Consider the following 23,178-nt stretch of genomic DNA (forward strand, 5'->3'; position numbering starts at 1 on the left):
AAGAAAAAAAAAAAAAAAAAAAAAACCTGGCAAACAAAGAGATCGAAGAGAAGAAAAAGGCACAAAGAATTCGGAAGACACTGACATTGATTTACGTATTTTATTTATTTCATTACTTGATTCGATAATCGGACAAGTTTTTCCTTCATTTTTCTATCCACGCACATGGACGTGGACGACGAGATGATATCGCGCTCCTATTAATTCTTCACTTGGCGAGTTTCGGTTGAAAAAGGTTTCAAGGGCGTAGGGACAAAAATCCCGCAGATCCTGTCTGACTGGATATCATGACCACTTTCCGTTCGGTCCTCTCGCACGGATCGTTGGCTTTCGCTACGATCGCAACGATCGAATTCTCCTGATATCCGAACTTTGATTATTTTATTTATTTTTTTTTTTTCGGAACGATTCGCTAGCTTCGAACGACGTGTTCAATGCAGATCGGGACGGTGTTAACGACGCGATTTATAAAACTGTATCCGATCTCTGTACGTGGTTTCTAAATATATATATATGTATATACATATATATATTTATCACAAATACGTGACACCACCGGAAGGTCTTGCCAATTGGTTCTCAATCGCGATGACAGTCACGTGCGCACGCGGTGCTCGATTAAAATGGAAATCGAATTAACTTTTAGTCGCATATCCGACGATGTTTATTTATATTTTCTTCGATTTAATTATTCGACTCTATTTTTTTTTGTTCTTTTCTTTTTCCTCTCTTCACGTTTCGTTGGGAGGCGTATCGACGTACTTACCTACCCGCAGTCGATTCTCTTTGACTCGATATCCGTGTCGTTACGTCTCAATATCGAGTGAAGAAAATGAAGCGAATCTTCGCGACTCTCGACGTCGTCGTCGTAACTCTACGTCGTCGTCGTCGTCGGTCTCTGTATTCTATAGAACGTGAGCCATTTGATTTGCTCTTCATAGAATAATTGCTATAATCCGCGACGGGAGTGGGTAGGAATTTATGGCGCAACATAATATGCCGAGTAGATATAGCCGCGGACTGAAATATTTTCGTAAGAAGAGCTTACGGGAAAGGAGAACCTTTTGAGATTGCAGGTTCTTTCTTCTTTTCCTCATCTCCGTCTTCTCCTTTTTTTTCTCATTTATTCCATCGATCGCAATATTCGAAATAAATGCAACGCTATAATTCCACGGAAAATTCCGAAACGCTTTTTTTATTTCTAATCGGAACGATTCCCACGAATTTTTTGGCTCCTAATCGAAAATTCCACATTTCTCTTTTTCTTCTTCTTCTTCTTCTCCGTCGTGTTATCCGAATTCAGACGACGGTACGGGAGAAAGAGATACGCCGGAAGTCCGTCGTACCTGCATAGGTGAGCCATTGTTTCCGAATGCGAGAGCCTTCAACGATCGTTGCAATATGAATCGACGTACGTGGAAAATGTACACGCGTTTCCTCGTCGCCGTGGTGCAAACGATGCGGTGAAATAATATACGCGTACCGGTGGTTTGTATGGGTACACATCCGTCCGTCCGTCTATCCGTTCCGTTCGTTTGTTCGCCTTAAATTATTTAAAACTCTTCGTTGTTATTGCGTCGTATCTCGGCGTCCGCAAGGACGCATAGAAAATCAGGCGCGCGTCCTGCAGAGTAAACCCCCGTTACACGCCCCCCCCCCTCCCCCGTGCGGACCAAAGTCTCCCCCGGGATCACGAATCGCTGAAAAATTTATAAATTTCGGCCTCGCGAACACCTAACCACCGCAGCACGGCGATCCCGATGACGGCTCATCTTTTTTGCCTCTTCTCTCTCTCTCGTCACGTTTTTTTCTTTTTTTTTTCTAATCTTTTCCGCTGCATCTCCGTTGCTTTCCAGAGCATAACCAGTTTCTGTCCCAGTGCGGTTTATATGGAGCAACGCGTGTCGCGCTTTGAGGACTTCGTACTTCGTCGCGTTTTACATCGTGAAATCGTTTCGCGGTTGTGTGAAAAAAATAACAATTGAATTTGTTGATCTAACGTTTCGGCGACACCCGTTAGCGAATGCAATAGAAACCGGTGTCAGGTATTATTCGATACGTACGGGAGGTTCGATCTCTGCCGTATGTACGTCATTCGTATGTACCACGTACGGCACATACTCCATAGAAAAGGTGTATCCACAATATCAATGGGTTGTACAAACCAGTTATGCGTTACGTGGAGAATTGAAAAATGTTGTCGTTGGATTTTTAAGCCTCGTGGCAGCGCGCGACCAGCGGCGGATAGTGTTGCAAGATCCATGTGTCGAGGTGCGAACCTGCTTCGTAGGTTTCATCCACAAGGCATGCGATATATTTCTGCGAGAAATTTCATTCCTTTCGTCACCGGCGAACTGGTCCGATTTGTTTTTTTTTTTTTTTCTTCTCTTCCATTCATTATCCTCGATTCAAATCATTCGAATATCCCGCGTTCGATCCACGGATCGGCTAATTTCCTATTTCGCCGGTCGAATAATCGGTAATTATTCTATCGATTTATTTTTATTAACATCGTTACGTAACACTGAAAATTTCTCTGACCGAAAACGATGACGAGAGAATTTTTTTCAAAAATATGAATAAAAATCATGTACGAATAATAAAACAAAGTAAAATAAACGAAGAAAAGTGCACAGTGTGCGGTGAACTTTGAAAGTCGGAGGTGAAAGGTCGCGGTAATACATGGTCATGCTGCACGAGCCCCAGTTAGCGTATTTTTTTTCTCTTCTTTCTCGCTTGTTTTTTTTTCTTCTTCTCTTCAATTCTTAGCGAGTCTAATTGCAGATAATCCCACACGCTTACGAACGTACGATACACACGTACGTGTGTGAATGTGCGAATTATTCCGCAAGAATTTTTCTACCGCGGCAGCGGCAGCTAGCTAGCAAAGCGAGAGAGATTCGAGTGTTCTTTTTCCCCGTGCGCTCTTTTCTTTCACTCCGTGTTTTGTAATTTTATTTTAATTTTATTTCATTTGATTTTATTCTTCGCGTTCTCGCGATGACAGATAAAAACGGAACGAAGACTGTCGCAGGAAGTTGTCAAGGACGGGTGTTACAATATTGCGCGTTAGTTACGAAATTGATTACGAAGCGGTCGTGTACGTATACGTATTTTAATATCTCTATGCACCGCTGCATTAATTTCCTCGCTTATGTATTGTACGTCGATAAATATGATATTAACGCGATCGCGTATATTAATTAATAACATAATTAATCAAATCAATATACGTACAGGGGTATAGATTGGAATTTCATTTCCGTTACAGATATGTAACGATATTGTTTACCGTACCCGATACACACGGGTATGCAAACGAGGAAATTGAGCCACCGGGTACATAGAGAGGAAAAAATAAGAGAAATCTATCGATTGCAGAATTACGCTACGTTCGACGTTAATTTTACCGATCCTCGAACCGTGAATAGAAAAATTGATCGACGGAATATTTTTACGGACGTGCGAAAAAGAAGAGAAAGCAAAAAAAAATCCTCCCCTAATTATTAACACAGCGAAGGGGTGAAAGAAGAAGAAGAAGAAGAAGAAGAAGAGGGAGAGGACGATTTGACTATTGTCTTACCTATAGGTGTACACTTCGTTATGTACAACGTCTATAAATAAAGTAATTTTCGTATAATTCTCGAAGGGATTGCCAAGGTTTCTATGGAAGTTGAATGAGGGGGAAATTTTCAGTTTTCATCTCCGACTTTATTATCCGCCTTACTCTAAGCTCTTACATCCGTTAAAACTTTTCCGTCCAACTCGCTAATTTGTAACCTTTAAATTGTGCGATAAATCCGCCAGTTTCTCAACGGTACCTACGAGATAACGTAAAAGACAAATTCCCCGCCCGATGGCGGCGAACAAACATCGAATTTTGAAAAAAAAAAAATCTTCACTCCTCGATTGCGTTTTATTTTTTTTTTTTTTTTTTTTACTCTTCGAGACGGTCATTCGTGACGACCGATCGAAAGATCGTCCGATCGGCGACGTAATTTTCTCATTCGATTATTTTTAACGGCGAGGCAACTGCACGGACGGAAAATTTTGCAAATTATTTTTCTTGATTATCAAGTTTACTCGACGGAATAACAATTAAAATATAAACGAAATAATTGCCCGTGCAGAGGGACAATGAGGCGCGTTCAAAGATTGTTACCTTGCTAAGAAATTAGACGCATCTTGTGAGGCAAAAATAAGGGCGAAAACGTTTTCCTTGAAATCTTAATAATATTTCGCTTTTCTCGAGCGAACAAGAACCGCCCCCAGAACTTCGTTTCTCGTACTCCAGAAGGGGCCGCTTCTCCTAAATCCGACATTTTATACGCACCGTCGTTCGGATTCGCCTTCGCTAAAAAAAAAAAAACAACTGTAGAATCGAAATGACGCTCTCGGGCAAAATTACCCGTTTCCATTGCGACGGATGCACGGTGGCCACGTCCGAATCGTGTCGCTGACGTGCGGTCGGACGCTCTAAGGGTGAAATGACAGTTTCGGGGTGCGACGGAGTCGGATGCTCGCGTTTCGCATCGATGGACCAACAGCGGAATAACGACCCGATATAATACCATACGCGGCGCATAGTTTCGACAACCCGATTCCAAGTGACACCCGTATACGGACCGATACGTACGAACTGCCGATGCATATGATGCGCCACGCAACGTACAACGCGTCCGGGACGATGCCACTGTATATAAGTGTGCTTTCAATGCGACGTTTGTATATTCCGGTCACATAACATTGTGAATGTCGAACGTGCGTTCCTCCTATGCATCGCTCGACGTCGCCGCCCTGGAATCCAACGATGTCGAACCGTAACGCGACCGCCGTTACAATTTTTGCCCCGCTCCTCCGTCGATTTTACCAAAAAAATAAAAGGAAAAAAAAAAACTCTCGCACCGCGGGGGAAGAACCACCGACGAATGGAGAATTTTCGATCGGCGATCGAAGTACAATTTCATCGTCGAAGATCGAAGGGCGATCGTTTTCTTCGACGGCGAACACGCGGATTTTTTGCGATTTGAAAAAAAAGAGACTAGGGGAGTGGGAGGGTGTAATGGATTTGGAGAGGGACGAGGATATTTCCGGTGTATGCAAACGAGAGGATGGCTTTTCGACGGTAGTCGAACTATGACGAATGAAGTGTCGGTAGTGACGCGGAGATCGTGCACACGTCCGTGCGGTATAGATTGGAATTTTAAATCCGGTGTATTTGCAATTCGTATTATCCGGCGATTCGTTGTTTTCGCGAGGAAGGGGGACGCGTCAGCGCTCTTCCTCCCCGCGGTGTCGCACAGGTGAGAATCGAATGTATTTATTCCACCCCCTCCGCGGACACGAGCGCTATCTCGAACAACGTTGCACCCTCCATGGGACGCGACGGTGGCTGGCGACGGTCAAGCGCCTCCGTCTCTCTCCGTTCCTCCGCGTATCTCCATTTCCCCCCATTTTCTATCCCTCCGTGCATCACCGGAGAACTTTCCACCTTCCCTGCCGCACGACTGCAACCGGCAGATTGTGGATTGTCGGTTATCCGTTATCTGTTACCAACGTATGTGCGCGACTACCAGATCCCCCCCCCCCCCCCGTGACACGTACGCGTTGCTATCGAGACCTACGCTGATTTACTACGTCCACTCATCCGCGGAGTTTTGCATAATAACCGCGTATTATTTAATCACCGCAGCGTGTAAAGTGCAGAAACTGAGATCGCGGATACGTTGCGGTCGGCTTACGTGCGCGAGAAGAAGAAAAAAAGGAAAAAAAAAAATTGGAACAGCGTCTCAGATGTGAATTATACATACGGTGTGATTTTTGCGTCCGCTGCGGGGTCTTTCTTCGGCTAGTCTGAAATATCCCGTAGGAGAAGAGAAGGGATCAAATTTTTTAAGCTCTCTTCTCCCCGTCCTCGTTCCAAAGAATTTTTCCCCCTCTTCTTTTTTTCCTCCATTTTTCAGTTTTTCCATTGTCCGACGCAGTCGTCGGTTCAAGCCCGTGAAAAGGTCTTTACGTACCACCTTAGAATCGACCGGGGTAAACATACCGCGCGATTAAGACAAAAAGCTACTCAAATATTTGACCAAAGCCTGACCACCTTTTCGACGTAGATAGCCCATCTTTAAAATTCACCGAGTCTGACCCAACGTCGTCACAGCATCTCCCCATTCGGTGCATGCACGCGGCGTCTTTCGAAAAAAAAAAAAAAAAAAGCAATTTTCGATTCTACAAAAATTTGTATTTGCCCTGAGGATGAAAGTCGCTTTTTTTTCTCCCTCTCCGCAGTCGCTCTCCAAAAATTAGTCCGCGGGTTCTTCGAGGATTCTTCCTGCGGAAATAACGTTCGAAACGATGCAGCGCGGTAGGAAAATCATCTCCAAATTTACTCCGAAACAAAAATTCATACCCGTTATATATTTTCCGCACGGTACCTACCCTTCGCCCCGTCGTCCCGCATCCGCGCAACGATCAACCCCTATTTTCAGTGTCTAAAGTTTACCGTATAGTAAATGTATATATATACACATATACACACCTATATTTTTATACCTGCATCCGGTCTTATTGGATTTTGTTACCGGTGTTTACGAGCAATTATTTGTTTAACATAAATTGTCGGTAATGTTGTACGTGCGCGGGTTACGGACATGCATTCACTGTAAATACGTTCGTACGTACGTACATATGTACGTACCCACGGTGTACAGTCGGAACGTTGCATCGGGTAGTCCGGTCACCGGAGTATAAATTTGCCGAAGAAAATTTCCGAATTTTTACAATCGTTTCGCTCGTCGTCGAGTTTATAGAAAAAAAGAAAAAAAAAAAAAATGGCAAGGATCGATCGAGAGGGAAATTTCACTTCTCGCAAAACGTGTCGCGCCGATCGTGATAGGTGTTTTAATTTTAATTACGAGAGGACTTTACGTTTACTCGCCAATCAATTTTTACTACGTATATCGATCCGATTGTTCCGGCCGAAATTGATCCGGAATTCGACGGATGTATTTAGAAAAAAATATACGGCCGGCGTGAATAATGAATGTCGATTATCATCTAATTGAAATGGATCAGTCGAATTCAGTGTCTGATGTGAATTGTATATGACGCGGTGTGTATTCCCTGACAGAGAAAAAAAAAAAAAAAATTGCAGCAGCGGTCCCAGCGGTCTGATGGATAAAACAAACTTTAGTTAATTCGATATCCCACCTGTGCCGTATATACCCTACGTCATTCGGTTAATTGGTTCGACTTACCGTATCGTTTATTTATTTATTTTTCTCTCGATCTTCTTTATCGTTTCCCCATGAGCTCAGTTCGGTGATGGAAATAGTGCGAAATCCGTATCACCTTCAACCCAGAATATAATAAAATAAGGAGAAGAAAGATTGAAGAAAAAAAAATTCAATTTCTACTAATATAATTTCATAGGAGACGCAAAAACCAAAAAAAAAATTGCGTGCTTTTTGGGATATCCTAGTACATATATGTAGAAGAGATATTTCATTTTGAACTGCAGACGATGAAAAAAAAATCTCATCTCCAGTATCGGGGATCGCATATTACGGGATTCGGTGATCGCATAAATTGAGGCCGATTTAATCACCCGCCGAATAAAAACGGAGATCTGAGTAGCTGCGTATGTAAAAAAGATACGGTGGATGTATGTACGTAACGCACACACTCGATATACAGATGATCGTACATCATATTTTGACAAGCTAGTTCGCGCCCGCCTAATGTTGGTTAATTACGTTTTCGTTCGAGGAGAAAGAGAGAGAGAGAGAGAGTGGAAAAAAATCGAGCGAAAATGAAGAAAATAAAATGATAAAAAAATGGAAAAAAAAGGAAAAATTTGCGCGGCCCGTACATGCTACTTGCGCGTTGTCATTCGACTACATAATATATGCTCGCCTATGTGCACATACCTATCCGTATGGATACACACGGGTACCGTATACACGAAGATTTTCAATGCGTGCAAACCCTCCTGTGGGAAATTTTGTAACATTGATTCTTTTTATTCCTCGATGTGCAGCATTGTTGGTGGTGGTTTTTTTTTTTTTTCGGTTTTTTTTTTACCTTTCTTTTCGTTCATTTTTGTCCGCTTTTGTATTCACGATGACCATACACTATACGTGAACATAAATTTACCGGAGCGTTGAGATTATATTTATTATTATTGGGATGACAACGCGGGAAATCCATCAGGGGTCCAGATTTTTATATAAGCTCGTCAGTCATCGTACCTATCGTTGTTCGGCTTTTGATCCCGAAAGGAGACGAGAGTAATGAAAAAATCTGCAAATGAAAAAAGTGATCGCAGTTAGACTTTTGTACGAAAAAATTTCCATCACTCTTCACCCTGCGGTAGCGTACATTTTTTCGCGGATTGCACAACCTCATTTTTGACTGATAAATTTTTATACTTCACTACTCCCGAGCGTTATGTATATTCACGTGCGGTTTATAAGTTTTAAAGTTTGTTTAAAATTTTATGTAAATTATAAGTTAAACTGTACACAGATTCAAAATTATACACAGATTAACGAAGTTGCGTGTATGTTGTATCATATACCTGTGTATACGTTTTTACATACCTACGCGGGATGTATATAACGCCCCCATTTATCTGAGCTTTTCCTGCCCCATAACTCAGGACCGCGTGTACACCGAAAATTTATAGAGCGAATTTATATGTAACGTGCGTATAACGAGTAAAAACCATGCATCCTCTACATTAGAGTAGAAAAAAAGAAGACACGAAAATAGAGAATTCGAAATTAAAATGACGATTAAAAAGTTCGACGTATTTCTTTTTTTAATTCTCTTACGTGCTCGGGGTGGTTTTAGACGGAGGAATTTTTTGTGGCTTGCGTCCTTACTGTTCTCGGCCACTTTGGAGTATATTTAAGTTCACGTGTGACGCATACGTACAGTGGACGTTTATTTCTATTAATAAATTTAACCACCGATAAATATCAGCTTTGCTAATAAAACGGGAGCATGCAAACTACGGTATCGTAACCTTGAGGGGATGCAACGTATGAAGGTGATCTTCGTATTACATGACACGAAGCTCTACAATTACGTGGATCAAAATCATCCCCCGCACCGAAACTTCACGTACGGTATATCAACGCGTGTATACTATAGCGTTTGCATTTCTAAAAGAACATGTCAATTAGGCACCCGATCATCGTTAAATAATTTCCAGTCTTTAGTCGATTTTACCCTCGACGAAATTAAATTATAGATTTCAGAGAGCTATATTTAGTTCGAAAATGTATTAGTAATTTTACACCGAGTATACTGCAGCCGAAGGAGACAAAAAAAAAAAATGATAATAAAAAAAGCGAAAACAGATAACTGAGATGAAAAAAAAAAATAAAAATAAGTAACAAGCGACTGCGCGAGACATAAAAGACGACTTCGTCAATTTTATAGTTCTTGAGCTTGTTCTTTTTTTTTTTTTTTTATCTTCCGTTCCTCTTTTGATACGCGAATCTCTTTCGTTCTGATTTTATCGCTGCCGACGCGCGTCTTCGTTCCAATTTTCTTTCACTTCTTTCTATTTTTAGTTAATTCATTTAATTTTTTTAAACTCCTCATTGGCGTGTGCAAAAAACAGCCGGGCAACGGGAGGAGGTGAGATTTTCCATGCCTTTTTCAAAATCTCCTTCCGATTGTACGGCGAGCAAAATTTTTTTTTCGTACATAATTATCGCGAATAGTAATTTCTCCGCTGATCAATTTTCCTCGCTCCAATAATTAACTATAATGCACTTCACCGATGACGCGTGGAAAATATGGAAAGGACATAAAATAAATTTATAAATTTTCGTCGCGAACTTTGTTGGTTTTCGCATCGGATGAAACGATGATGATGAAAAAAACAAAAAAACGAAGAGGTAAAAGAAAGAGATGATTTTTGTAACCGTTCGTAAATCGTTCTTCAGCTGTAGGCGAATAAAATGCATAAATAAATAAATGTACGAATAAATTTGTTGAGACCTTTCGAAAGGTTATTAAAACTGAGAATAAGCGTCGTCGATCGTTTTCTGGTAATTGCGCGCTCTGATTGTAAAAGAAGTCGCTGTGTCAAAGTTCTCTTTCAACCATGAAGAATGACGGGAAAATAATGGAAGTAAAATTAATAAAAAAAAAAAGAGAGGAAAAATCCAACGACAATTTCACCGTTAACATTCAAATATATATACACCTGGTATGTATCTGTATACCGAAGAGAACATCTCACGTACATTTATGTACATTTATGTATATATATACATCTATACATATATTTCAGTTTTCGAAGCCTAAAAATCGTGTCGCGCGCGCTGCACTTTCTCCGACTGTCATTCAATTTTTGCTATCTATTTCTTCACGGATCACCGAATATCTCAACCGTCGAAGAACGATGTATATTATAGCAGATGTCGAAGACGAGTATTCCGATAAAAGGAACCCCGGCTACAGACGTAATGCGACCTTATATTTTATTTCGTACTCGGAAGATCAGAAAAAAGAACGTATGAATTAATACGAGCATTTCTCCGACCCGGAGCAACGGCTGCCTCACGGATCTCGATAGGGATTTTTAAATTAATTTTTTTAATCGAAAAAACTTGTAAGAATGACCAAAAAATGTGAAACGAAGGCGACGAGTCCTCCTCCCGGACGAATCTAGTTTAATCTTATTTCGACCCAGTCCAACCTGTTATATCGGCTGAATGTATGAACGCGCGCTACGTGGGTGTACGGCGTAATGAATAATATTTAATTTAGGGCCGAAAACTATCCCCCCGCGCGGAGGGGCTGAGGTTTCGAGACGCAAAGTACCTTATCTCGAAACTTGTTAAACTTGAGAAAACTGCGATGCAGAACTGTCTGACGGTAGAAATAGCGTGGCAAAAGCTTATGTATATTAGAAAATAAAGGGCTCGCAAAGATTTAGGGACGCGGTGTCGCTAGGCGTTGCTACTCCGCGACGCACACCGCCATTTCAACCCTCAATAATTAACTCGATTACGTCCCATTAACTATAATTCAAACAGTCGAGTCCCAGATTTTCAACAATATTCGTAAATCAGACCAGATTTGCCTAAATAGCTCATCGTCGCTCCTGGTCGTCGTCTCGCCCGGGGTAATTATACCCCCCTCGATTCGAAAACGTGTCCGCGCGATGTTTGAATCGGATACGTGGAGATGAAAAAAATTGGAGAGAAAATTCTCGATGGGAAGAGAAAAAAAAGAAATTAGTACTTTTCACCACGTTTCACCACGTCGCTGGTGTACATACATACCTGGTACAGTGCAAGTAGACCGTTAACGACTCCGACTGACATTTATACAGCACGAAAGGCAATTGACAGGCATTTTATTGCTATTCAAATTTTCCGAACGACTCGTATACTAGACGCGACACACTCGATACACAATATATACACGATCGGTAATCGATGCGTTACATGGTCAGACGCAGAGCTCGATGTACGCGAGTCCATCGATTGGCTGGGAACGAATCAGTTTTTACATTTTTTTTTCTGTTTTCTTTATTTTCTTTCTTTTCTATTTTCTAATCATAAAATAGAATGAGGACTTTTGTCGCTCGTCATACGGTATACCGGGAGCGCGGGAAGTACATTCGGTACAGAGACGAATGAAAATTGTACTCGCATCCTCGTGATCCTCGAGCGTACACGATATCACGTCACCGCATTGAGGCGACGCTACGGTGTCACGATTAAAACGCTGTAACGAACGCGAGGACAACAGCTTCTTTTCGAACGAAGAAAAATGGACGCTTTTCACCTCCCCTCGCCGTCTCTCTCTTGTACGAAATTCCTATCACCTTTTGTACGACCACCTCCCTTATTTCGCCTTCGCTACCAACGAACCACTACAATACGAAATTACGCGTTATTTTCATTGAGTTAATCAAAAACGGCGAGGACTTCCGACAATGGTCGATCAACCGACGATACATTACGTCTACCTACACGTGTGCACCGGCGATGCTTTCTCAATTAAATTTCCCAACGAGCTTCTTCTGGGCGACTGTATTTGTCGTATAAATTATTATCACCAGCTAACGGGGCGCCGCGAAGCACGCGTCGCTTCGTATCGACATAAACGCGCCTCCGTCGAGGACGAGGACGAGAAAATGGGACGGGGAGAGTGAGAAAAGGGGTTACGGATTAGAGGCTCACTTTCGCCTGTGTATCTTCAATTTCGTGGAACAAATATCACTTCTATTTGCCCGAGCGACCGCTACGCACCCCGCCCCTCCCCCCAAGGATCATGCGATACATCCTGTGTATTCTTACGTACACCCTTGCCCAAAATATACACGCGCGACACACGGACGGACGTCTCAAGTGAATCGCAATAACGGGGTGCGTCTGATTTTACCAGAAATCAACCCTTGCCCCTTGTCTTATACGAGAGGCATGAATTCGATCGTCGTCCTCCTACTTCATTTTTCTCAACGATGATTTTTTTTCGAAACGGAGACGCGACGCGTGGAATGTGGTACGAAAAAATTTGACCAACTGCGAGCCGCGATTCCATTCGGAATCGAAGCGGTCGCGTGTGTGCGCCGCGCTACGTAGAAATCAGCATGCATAACGCGGTGTACCGATGACATCCCATCGTACGTGTCGAGCTCGCAATCAATACGTTCGATGTAATCATCGGTCGTCGGCTTCGTATTGTTGAAAAACTTGAATTCGGCCTACATATGGACAGGGGGGGGGGGAAGGGGAGGGAGGGAGGTAAGGGCGAAAGAGGCGGCGTGCGATATTGCCGCCGATAATTAGATTGTCAATATCCTAACGACCGTATGATGTTTATCGTTCCAACTCCAGTTGTAGTACATGAACGTACGACGTACAGCTGCAACGTGGATACATATTGGCGTCGCATCGTGACAAGTGTACGAGACACACGCAACGTAAATCAGCGTACACGTGACAAATGCTAACGCGTGTGTCTCTCTGCGAATCTGGTGGTAGAGGTGGGGTACACCTGTGCACGTGGATGACCGCGCTGCGTGGCAAACCTACCGCGCGCGAGGTACGACCCCCCCACGCCCCCCTTTTTTTTTTTTTTTTTTTCTCTTCATATTTTCATCGCCGTTAGTTGTTCGGCAAAACGGATGTGGAAATTTCGAGAAAGCCCCTGATTGTTTTCTCAATATTGCGGAGAGTTGGAAAATTTCTACCTACTTTTTGCGTAGGTTTTTTTAATGTTCCGAACTCCCGGAAGGGGTTTTTATTTAATAGCTTCTTCGAAACTGGAACGAGCGCCTTTCGAACGATTTTAAAATTGGATAATTGGATATCGGGAAGTCTTCCGCGAAACGGTAAAAAAGCACTCACTCTATACTTCAGCGACCACCTCCGGATTCGATTTTTCGCAAGCCCTCCGAAGAGTCCGAAAAATTTCACCGATTATCATTCGCCAGTGGTCTTTTCGTCGCCCGTCGAAGTCCAATTTTGGCAAGGGACGTCCGGCGCGTACATTTTCAACTTTGCGAAATTACGACGTCAGTTGTACCTGTAACACATACATCTTCTCGAGGGATCTAATTTTCCCTTAAAGTTTCGTTAACTTTCTAAGATTCTTCTGCGTTATACGCTCGTATTCGTAACGTTCGGGTAGGAAGAAGAAGAAGCGGAACCTCTCCTCGCGTTCACCCCCCGACAATGGCGTCGGCTGAGATAAGATTCAAGCGTTTCGCTCCAACGGAACTCTTACCGTCGCCATGATTTTCGTTATCGTCGTCATACGCCGTGAAGATAGTGTGTATTTACCTCAGGTATAAGAAGATGGCACGGGGGGGGGGGGGGCATAAGGACGTTATAGTCGTAATACGAACAACGTCGGGGTCGGGGGGACCGCCGCCGAAGGACCTCCTTAAAAACGACGCTGTGAATCTAGCGGCAAACCGAGAGAAAACTCGCCCCTGAGACAAAGTAGAAAAATTTCGAATTCTCCCTATACGACGCGCCCTTCTTCACGCCCGACAATTTTTTACCCCCCTTTTTGCCGCGTTCGGCTCGAGAAAAATCGCGTGCGGAACTTTGTCATTTTCCCTCCTTTCTTTTCTTTTTCAAACCGGTTCCCTTCGAAGGTTTAAATTTTTAAACACCGTCATCTCGGCGTAGCGACGGCATAGGTGGGTTAGGTACTCGAAATAAGGAAGAAAATAGAAGCGCGGACGGGGTGGACACACCCCCCCCACCCTCCCCCTCCCCCAACCTCGAGAAAGCGAACTCTGCTCGACTGCTGCTGCTGCTGCTGCTGCTGCTGCTGCCGTCTCTTCATTTGTTATTCATAGGCGGATCATATTCTCGGATACTTCATCGAACTTTGCTTCCAATTTTCAAAGTTATACACACACTGCGCAAACACGTACGTACAGGTGTATGTTTAACCGTAAGTAACCACCTACTGAACCGACAAACACCTTTCCACTTTTATGTTTTTTTTTTTTTGTTGGTTTCTCTCGCGATCGGTAAGATTAGATTCACGCCTGATGATTAAAAAATTGATATACAGGGTGCGGGACGATTATTTACAAAAGAAAAAACAAAAAGAAAGAAAAATCGTATTTTCCGCTCGTTTATTTGAGATTTCAGAGCGTGCGGTGTGTCGTAACGAGACGAGTTTTATCCTTTCTCCTCGATACGAGATTATCATTTCTCTCTCTCTCTTTTTTTTTTTTTTTTTTTTCTTTTTCCCCGTTACTTTTATTTCATCATCGCGTACGTCGTAATACCTTTACATAAATTTGACGTTAAACTAATCCGAGTTTCGGATAGGACGTACGCGCGCAACTAATAATTCGAGAACTCAATCCGGCGCTGAGATGGTTTCGGAATATTCCCGGCGGTTTCTCCCTGCTCGGGTACGGGTCCTCCCCGCACTCCGCGCCTCCTCAATTTCTATAACATCTCAGACACGTGTGCACGTGCACATCAGACACCGGAGTGTGTGCAAACCGCGCGCGTTTGTGCAAAGTGCGGTGGATGCACAACTTGCAGAGGTTATTGACGCGCGAAGGGGGCAAAGGGGGGAAAGAGGGGGGCAATGGGGGGCAAAGGGGGGTTAGCTAAGAGTAATATATGCGAGAGAGAATAGTCTCCTGAGCGGTGAAATCGACGAAGACGATGCCAATGGCGGCGGGGTCCTCGGCTAATCAGACAATTCCCTAATCAGACTAACTTCATTTGCTCCGCCGGAGATGGTGGATGTATGGAACGCGTACACATATTATACGTATCGGTACCTATAACCAGGTAAGAGAGATTCGAGAAATTGTTCGTCCTTTTCTCTTTTTTTTTTAAGAGCGGGTGAAAAAAAAAAAAAGTAATGGACATCGCGGAAACTAGGGGTTGAAGAAGGGGGCGTGGTGAGAAATAATAGCGATGAGAAGGGAGATGAGAAAAAAAGTAGATGGAGCGAAAAAGAATTCGGGAGGTGAAGGGGGTGTATAAGGTGCGCGGTAGGTACGAGTGTTACGCTTTTTCTGTTAATGTAAAATGTTTGCTATCTTTAGCGAGCGAGACTTCTGCCGTCATTTCCCTCCCGTATCACCTCGCACCTCAGCTTTTACATCGTCGCTATTATACTCCTCACGGTCTCTCCTTCTCCTCCTCCTCCTCTTGCCTCCTCCTCGTCGCGCTTCTCGCGGAATTAGGAAACTTGGAGGTGAGGAGGGCGAAGGATTGTTGAGAAAATACCCGGAATATAATACAAAGATTAAGACGTAGGTATACCGAGCTTTGATTAGATAAGATTGAATCCTACGAACTATGCAATATTAGAGAATTTAATGAGCTCTCCAACGACGCGGAAGAATCCTTCAATTAATCAACATCGGGTGTTAATTAGAATCGGGGATCCGGATTCCCCATCCCGTTTTCATTGTCTTCTCTTTTTTTTTTACTCGGAGAAATTTTTGAAAGGCTCCGATTACAGATCGCGGGGACAAGGACGATCCAAGCGGATGTGGTAAAAAAAAAGTCGCCCTCTTCGCACCCGCTGATCGGTTTAGATAACGGAGAAGAGCAATTCGGATAATTAACGGTTATAGCGCAGTTTGTTAGGAACGTTCAAGTATTTCCATTTTTTCCTTATTTAATTTCGCTTGCGGAATAATTGCAGAGGTGGAAACTGTGTACTTCGTTATACGATCGCGGCAAATGTTGCTACGTTGTATATATACCTACTCGTATCAAACTGTGTGTATATCTATACACGGGATATATATATATTCAGAGCGTTCGGCACAAGCTGTGAATTTCAACCGAGGATTAAATTCATAAGCTAGGATCTAATCCCGAAATTATGCCGCGCGGATGTGCAGCTGTGCACGATGACGCTGCTGCCGGTGGTGGTGACGGTGGTGGCGGTGGTGGTGGTGGTGATGCCGTCAGCATATTCGCGCTAAACAGTCCCAGAAATTATTAGCGCAAAATGTTGCGTTGCGCCCCGTGTATGCACAGGTGTACATAGAAATATCCGTACACGTATGTACCTACGTTGAGCTCGTGTGACGTTTCGCGTTCATCTCCGACACACGCGTCACGCGAATATAGAATGTTACATTATGTGGTAATCGCCGTTTCACCGAGTTTCGGATTTACGACGATTTCGGAAATATTCATCGAATTTTTCTCATCCTCCTCATTTTTTCATGTGCCTACGTTACGTTATACCCATGTGGCAATTAAATCGCGGCTCTGCTATGGCCCGAAAGAGTTTCGAGCTTTGTTAAAAAGTTGCGACTCGTGACGTGGGCTCTTCACGGTTTTTTTTTATTTTGTATTTTTATTTTTTTTTTATTTTTTCTACACAATTTTCTTGCCCCCGTTTCCCTCGTTCGTACGTACATATGACCGTATATATACGTCGTGTATTATATCCGTATGTCGGCACCCCTAAAACTTTCGAAACTCTACTCTTCCATAAAATTTGCGCGGAAGAGGATATTTTTTTTTTTTTCCCCACAGCCCCCTTCTTTCCGATCGATTGATTCGTTCCGCCGGAGGAATTTCTTCTTCTTTTTTTTTCTATTCTAGGATAAGAATTACGGGCTTTCCGCCGCGGAAACTCTGCGTTAAAATTCGGCGGTTTTTACTATGATTTTCAATCGACGCCATAGGTCGGAATAAAGGGATATATTCAAGGTGGACATATTTACCCGACATTTAATTCACGTACGCGTGTCCTGCGTACTTGCGACGAATTTCGAGCGCCGCCTTTAATCCTTTATCGCGAGTTTAAGTGAAGCGACGAAAATCCGAGAAAGTTACCCCGCTGCAAAGCCCTACTTAAGTGTGTTACGATAACTAGATACGCTTAATTTTGTTCCTAGTTTGGAAATATTTGCATTTGCCACCTATTTTGGATCGGATTAGACTAGACGTTATTTCGTCGGATTTTCGCAAAAACGTCCGCTGAAGAAGGGATGAAAAATTTAGGGGAACAAATCAAAGCTACCCTGATATCCAGCGATTTTCTCGATTACCGTTTCGTTCGTATTGTCCATAAGAAAATACCTGTGTACATTACGCGCAGATGCAGGTACAGGCGGATACCGAGGCTGCGGAACGACCGCACATCTATCAACTCTTGACCGTGGAGAGTATATTTGCGAGGCTAAAAGCCGGCCGAAACAAAACTTGGCTTCACCTGCGGATATCCGCGTCCGAACGGAATAGAAACACCCGACATTTATATACGCGAGCCGAACAATTAGCGGCTAACGAATTACCTCGAATAAACTCGATTATGATCAAAAATCGCGTTCGAACCAAAGTGTCAACGTTTTTTTTCTTCAGTATCTCCTCTTCCGGTTCGAGGAGTTCGGTGGGGGGGGGGGGGAGGGAGAGGCCGACGAAGGTGAATGAAAAAGGGGGATGAACTTTGACAGCCGTGATTTCATTATGGGGTCGTCCGAAGGGGATGAAGGGTAGGGGGGGGGGGGGGGGGGAGGAAGACGTCGGGGGAAGGTAGGAGAAACGCGAAATTCGAGGGAACCGGGCGCGGGTCCGAAGCCACGAGGACGACGCGACTCCCGTCTCTCAGGTATAACGGCTAGAGGTGGGCCGTGCCGCCTGGGCCACCGTTATATGGCCAGGACTGCGACTACGACTACGACTACGGGGGGGGGGGCTAGGGAAGAAAGGCTGCCAGAGATCGGATAATTCGCAAAGATTTAGTGTCACACCGTGGTGTGGTTAGTATGCAGCCCATATGGTATCTTCGCGAGCGTATCATCCGCCTCTATCTATCCGAAGGCTGGAGGATACGTTGAGCCTGAAGAGCGAGAGAAGAAGAAGAAGAAGAAGGGAGGAAGGAAGGAAGGAAGGAACCCTAGGACATCCGGAGATGACGTAGATATACCCGGGGATATCCACCTGGGAACTCGCTCCCTTATTCCTCCTCTACCTCCCCACTCACCCCCTCATTCTACCTTATTCCCCTTTTCGCGTCACCCCTTAACCCCAGCCCCATATATATCCCCCTCCTCCTTCTACTCCTCCTCCTCCTCCTCCCACTCGTACTCCTCCTCGTCGTCGTCCCGCCGCCGCCGCCGCCGCCGCTTCTCCTCGGCTTTCAAAAGCTGGAGAATGCCGATGGAAATGCAAAGGTATTCGCGCACCACACGTGTACATGTGGGGAGAGGCGGCGGCCCTACCTTTCCCTTCGGTGTCCTCCGCCCCCTGCTGCTCCCTTCCGTGTCCCTTTCTCCTTTTCCTTTTTTTCGTCGTTTCACTCCTTTTTTTTTTATTTTTTTTGCATCCCCCTTCCGTTCGCCGGCTCCAACTCATTTCAAGGTTTTGGCGGATATATAGAGGAGGTCCTGTGCGCTATGCATTTTAAAAAGCACTTCCTTTCCTAACATAGAAATTATGCTAAGGGACACTGTGCAGCATTGAAATAACAAACGTTGGGGACAGACTCCCCGGGGACGCGTCACCGACTGCCGAACAACCGATGAGTTTTTTTCTTTTTTCTTTTTTCTTTTTTCTATTTCTATTTCTCTTTATTCCTTTATTCCTCTTTATTCTTCCTTTTATCATTCCCTTCTGTATCTCGTGTACGGCTAGCTGTGTATCGTTGTACGCGGGTTATGTATCTGCATACGTTTACCACGCGTCGCGAGGTACGAATATTACGAGGAAACTTCGGATCTTCAACGCGAAACGTTTTCATCTCGTCGTACGCGCGAACGGAAATGAAATCGATTTAACGCGTGTATCGTACGCCGCGCGTATTATTACAGAGTCGACACATCGTCGTCCTCCGATGTGACGAAAAAATCGCGATTCGACGATCGATGCATTTTCACGATGACGTTCGCCACCGACGCCGTTGTCACACGATATCGTTGAATTACGCACACCTGAGGAGAACGAAGAAAAAAAAAAAAAAAAGAAATCGCCGCGAAACGAACGATACACGAGAAATAACACGAGCGGATACATTTTTCAAAATTGTTTGTTTGTTTGTTTTTTTGTTTTTTTTTTTTTTTTTTATCAACTCGAGGACACACGTTGAGGGAAATGATTTTCTTTCTGTTCCAGAGATAACTACACTCTCCTCGAACAGTTTCAATTGGGAATAACGAGGCTCGCTTTGTATCCGAAAGACTCCAAACTGGTCGACGAACTACTCCGACAAATGGTCACCAAGCCGGTCCGCCATGTTGGTAAGTTGCCCCGAAAATTCGTCATCCCCGTTCTCGAAATAACGTCCGATCAACCGCCAGGTGTGACTCGAAAAAGCCAAAAAAACAAAAAAAAACAACAACAACAACCCACGGATAATCGCCACGACTCCGTTTTTCGTCTTTCACGTTGTTTGTTGGTTTATTTATTTTTTCATTGTTGACGAAATTAATTTACGGAGTATAATGGAGTGACACGAAGTACACGCGGGGGAGGACGTCGGCGGGGCAGGGGGAGGGAAAGGGGGAGGGGGAGGGGGAGGCGGGTTGCAATCAATCGCGGTTTAATATTAAATCGATACACGTCAGGGGAGCGACGGGAGAGTGTTGTACTTTGTATTATACACGATGGCGGAAAGCTAATGTTGTCAATATTGTCCGAACTCTGCGGGCAAATAGACTTTCCTGGCCCCGTACACACGCGCACACATACCCGATACGACGTCCCGCGCCGCTGTCCGCCGCCTACCTACCCTCCTATCCTTCATTCCGCGTATAGGTAGACGCGCATTATAATGCCCGCATATCGGCCCGTATACCCCGTACAAAACGTTCCCCCGTATTATGATGTCTGTACAATTTTACCTCAATAAAATTTGTATACCGAACCCTACCTCCGATCTACCCGGTTTTCCCCCGAGCTTTGCCCTACCCCGCCTCGCGAATTCGTCCGTATCGGACACCGACGGGTGTATCGCAACGTCGTCGTTCATGTTATACCGGTACCCGGTTCACATGCATAAATTCTTCTACTCGATTCCCAATTCTCAATTTTTCAATTCAACGTTACGTTCAACTGGGTATACGTCTACGGTTCTACTATCGATAAATATTTTCTTCGTCGCCTGCATTGACGAGGTTGAATATTTTCCCGCCAAAAGATATCTCGTCTGTAATAAAGTAATCGTTGAGTTATATTAGGTGAAGAAGAATAAACGCGAAGAAATTTATTCGTCAATTTTTAATTTAATTAATTTTTTCTTCCTTCTTCTATTTTCAGTACAAAAAGAGGGCGGCACGCAGATAAAGTTGGTGATCGAGTACACGGACAGGTCGCAAGCACTTTTTAAGCCAATGAGGTAAGCACCGAATCGAGGGTTTTCATATAATATGTATAGCTTGGTTTTACATAGCCGTATTATATACGGAGGGATACAGGGCGAGTTGAATTCAGAGTTTCTCTAAATCTGAGGATCCCGACTCCGCTTCTTTTTTTTTTTTTCTTATTTTATAAATATTCATTCAACGTCCTATCCTCGAGGATAAACAAAAAAAAACAAACTGTCCAATAAAACGATAAATATCTGGACGAAAAAATAATCTCCAGAATATAACGAGATCGGAATGAAAAATTATTAAGAAAAATTGATTATTATTTATATTTCCACTGCGTTATTATACGAAAGTTTCGAATCGACTCACCTTGTATACAAGGGAGAGGAGGGGGAGGTGCGGGAGATTTTCTATGTGTAGGTAATCGTCAATTTGGTAAAGGTGATAATGGTTGTACCAACGCTCTTGTAACACGCCTACTTATAATTGAGACAAAGGCGGATGTGACGTATCATCTACTTGCGGCGTAGCTTCCGACGGACAATAATAATAATGATAACAACGACGATGACTATAATAATAATAATAATAATGATAATAATGATGATAATAATTGAGTAAAACTAGCGTAGCCAACATCGGGCAACGGCGTTATACGTATGTACGGCTACGCCGGTGGTAGTGGGCAATTGAAGTGGTAGTCCTCAAGTAGTAGCTCGCCGCTAGCGTCACGCCGCACTAAGTGCGCCACTTCACCTCCTCTGCAACTTCGCGACTTCCACCTTCCACCTTCTACCTTCCACCTTCCACCTTCCTCACGGTGGTACCCCTTATACCGTATACACCTCTTACCCATACGTTCAACCACTCAACTTTATACATACAACGTCGCGGCGAGCGTTACACGAGTCGTCTTCCAATTATATCTCCCCGCACATGTCGGGCTAACCCTTTACCCCTTCTCCCCGTAGCTTTCAACCCCTGATCATTTTTTTAACCCTCGTACGAACGCTGCGGATCACCAATTTTTTTTTCCTCCCTCCCCCCCACCCTCGCTACTCCATCTTCTCCTTTACGGGGGTACAAGTTTTTTTTTTATACACTCGTCGAAAAGTTTTTTCACATTTTTGCCCATCTATACCCGAAGGATTTCGAAGGATTTTTCATCCCCGAATGCCTTGAGATATATTTTGGTTTTTTCTTTCGATATTTACGTTAATGTTCGTTGGTTTGTTTCGATTTTTTTCGCGCAAAAATATAATTCGCGAATATATTTCGCGCTTTCACAGAATAGATTCCATTGAGGGAGTTTTGATATCTGATTCTATTCAATTAGAGGATCGTTGGTCGAAAGAGCAGAAAAAAAAATCTATTCAAGTAACAGAATAAATAGGTCAAAGTACAGTCGATGTCGCATATAAGAATAAAAGAATTGTTTTTTCTTGCTGAATAAATCCACCTATACCCATGACGTTTCTCAAGACGTACCCCTACTCCGCTCGCGGTAAAAAGAGAGAGGAAGAAAAAAAAAAATCGTAAAATAACAAGAAAAACTATTTTAAAGAGTCCACCATTTTCTGGCTGTGTGTATGGTACGTATGTGTGAACAGATACGTCTTAAAATTGCAGTCGTGTGTGTGCAGGTGAAATTTTTAGATAAGTAGTTGAAAAGCGACAGAATTTAAACTTGTAATAAGTTCAGCAATAAGTTCTACTCGCTGTACGTATATAACTATACAGTTATACATACATACGCAGAGCTGTGTGACTCTGAATACATATATATACACATCGCTCTGGCCTCCTGGCTAAAATTGCAGTTTTACGAAGTTTTCATTTCACAAAAGTTCCTCGTTTATTGTTAGTTTTTTTTCTTCTCTTTTTTTTTTTTTCAATTCAATTTTCCTTTTTTCGTTCGTAGGAAAAAAATTATCGCATCACCCGTATTACGTATTATATGTATATTGCACCGTTGATTAATTGGAAAAAATATCATTTCGATGACTCGAAGTTGTTATACTCCTGGTGCGTTTCAATATGTTTTTTTTTTTCTATACTTGTGATCCGAAATCGAAAGCTTCTTTCAATAAGAAAAATCTCGTCGCGATGATCGTCCGCAAGCTCGGCGAGGCGGCAGATACTTTTTTTTTTTTTTCTCAATCCTCTTAATTGTAAGAAATCTCGAGACGCCGTTTCCATTAAATCCTGACGAAGTAAGAATCGGCATATATATTCCTCTGCTGCTGCGAGATCGAAACTAAAAACAAAAAAAAAAAAAAAAAAATCATAAAAATTGATTCCGTTCAGAATTTCTTTTCATCGGAAAATTTGCGGCATGAAAATTAAACTTGAACTTTGAGCGATGAAAAAGAAAAAAATTG

General features: G+C 43.3%; 1 protein-coding gene and 1 long non-coding RNA gene across 2 annotated transcripts in view; both read left to right on the top strand.

Moving 5' to 3' along the window:
• LOC105685521 (extracellular serine/threonine protein CG31145) overlaps positions 1-23,178 on the top strand; it is a 38,108-nt gene that overhangs the window by 4,201 nt on the left and 10,729 nt on the right. The window contains exons 2-3 of the mRNA XM_012399681.4: positions 19,602-19,726; positions 20,745-20,823. Of these exons, the coding sequence (XP_012255104.3) occupies positions 19,602-19,726; positions 20,745-20,823 (204 nt within the window). The remainder of the gene's footprint in view (positions 1-19,601; positions 19,727-20,744; positions 20,824-23,178) is intronic.
• Positions 1,794-3,481, top strand: LOC125500335. The gene is made up of 2 exons (XR_007277664.1): positions 1,794-3,100; positions 3,382-3,481. It is a non-coding gene; the product is annotated as an uncharacterized LOC125500335 (long non-coding RNA).

This window comes from Athalia rosae, chromosome 3 (assembly GCF_917208135.1).
Source record: "Athalia rosae chromosome 3, iyAthRosa1.1, whole genome shotgun sequence".
Lineage (NCBI taxonomy): Eukaryota > Metazoa > Arthropoda > Insecta > Hymenoptera > Athaliidae > Athalia > Athalia rosae.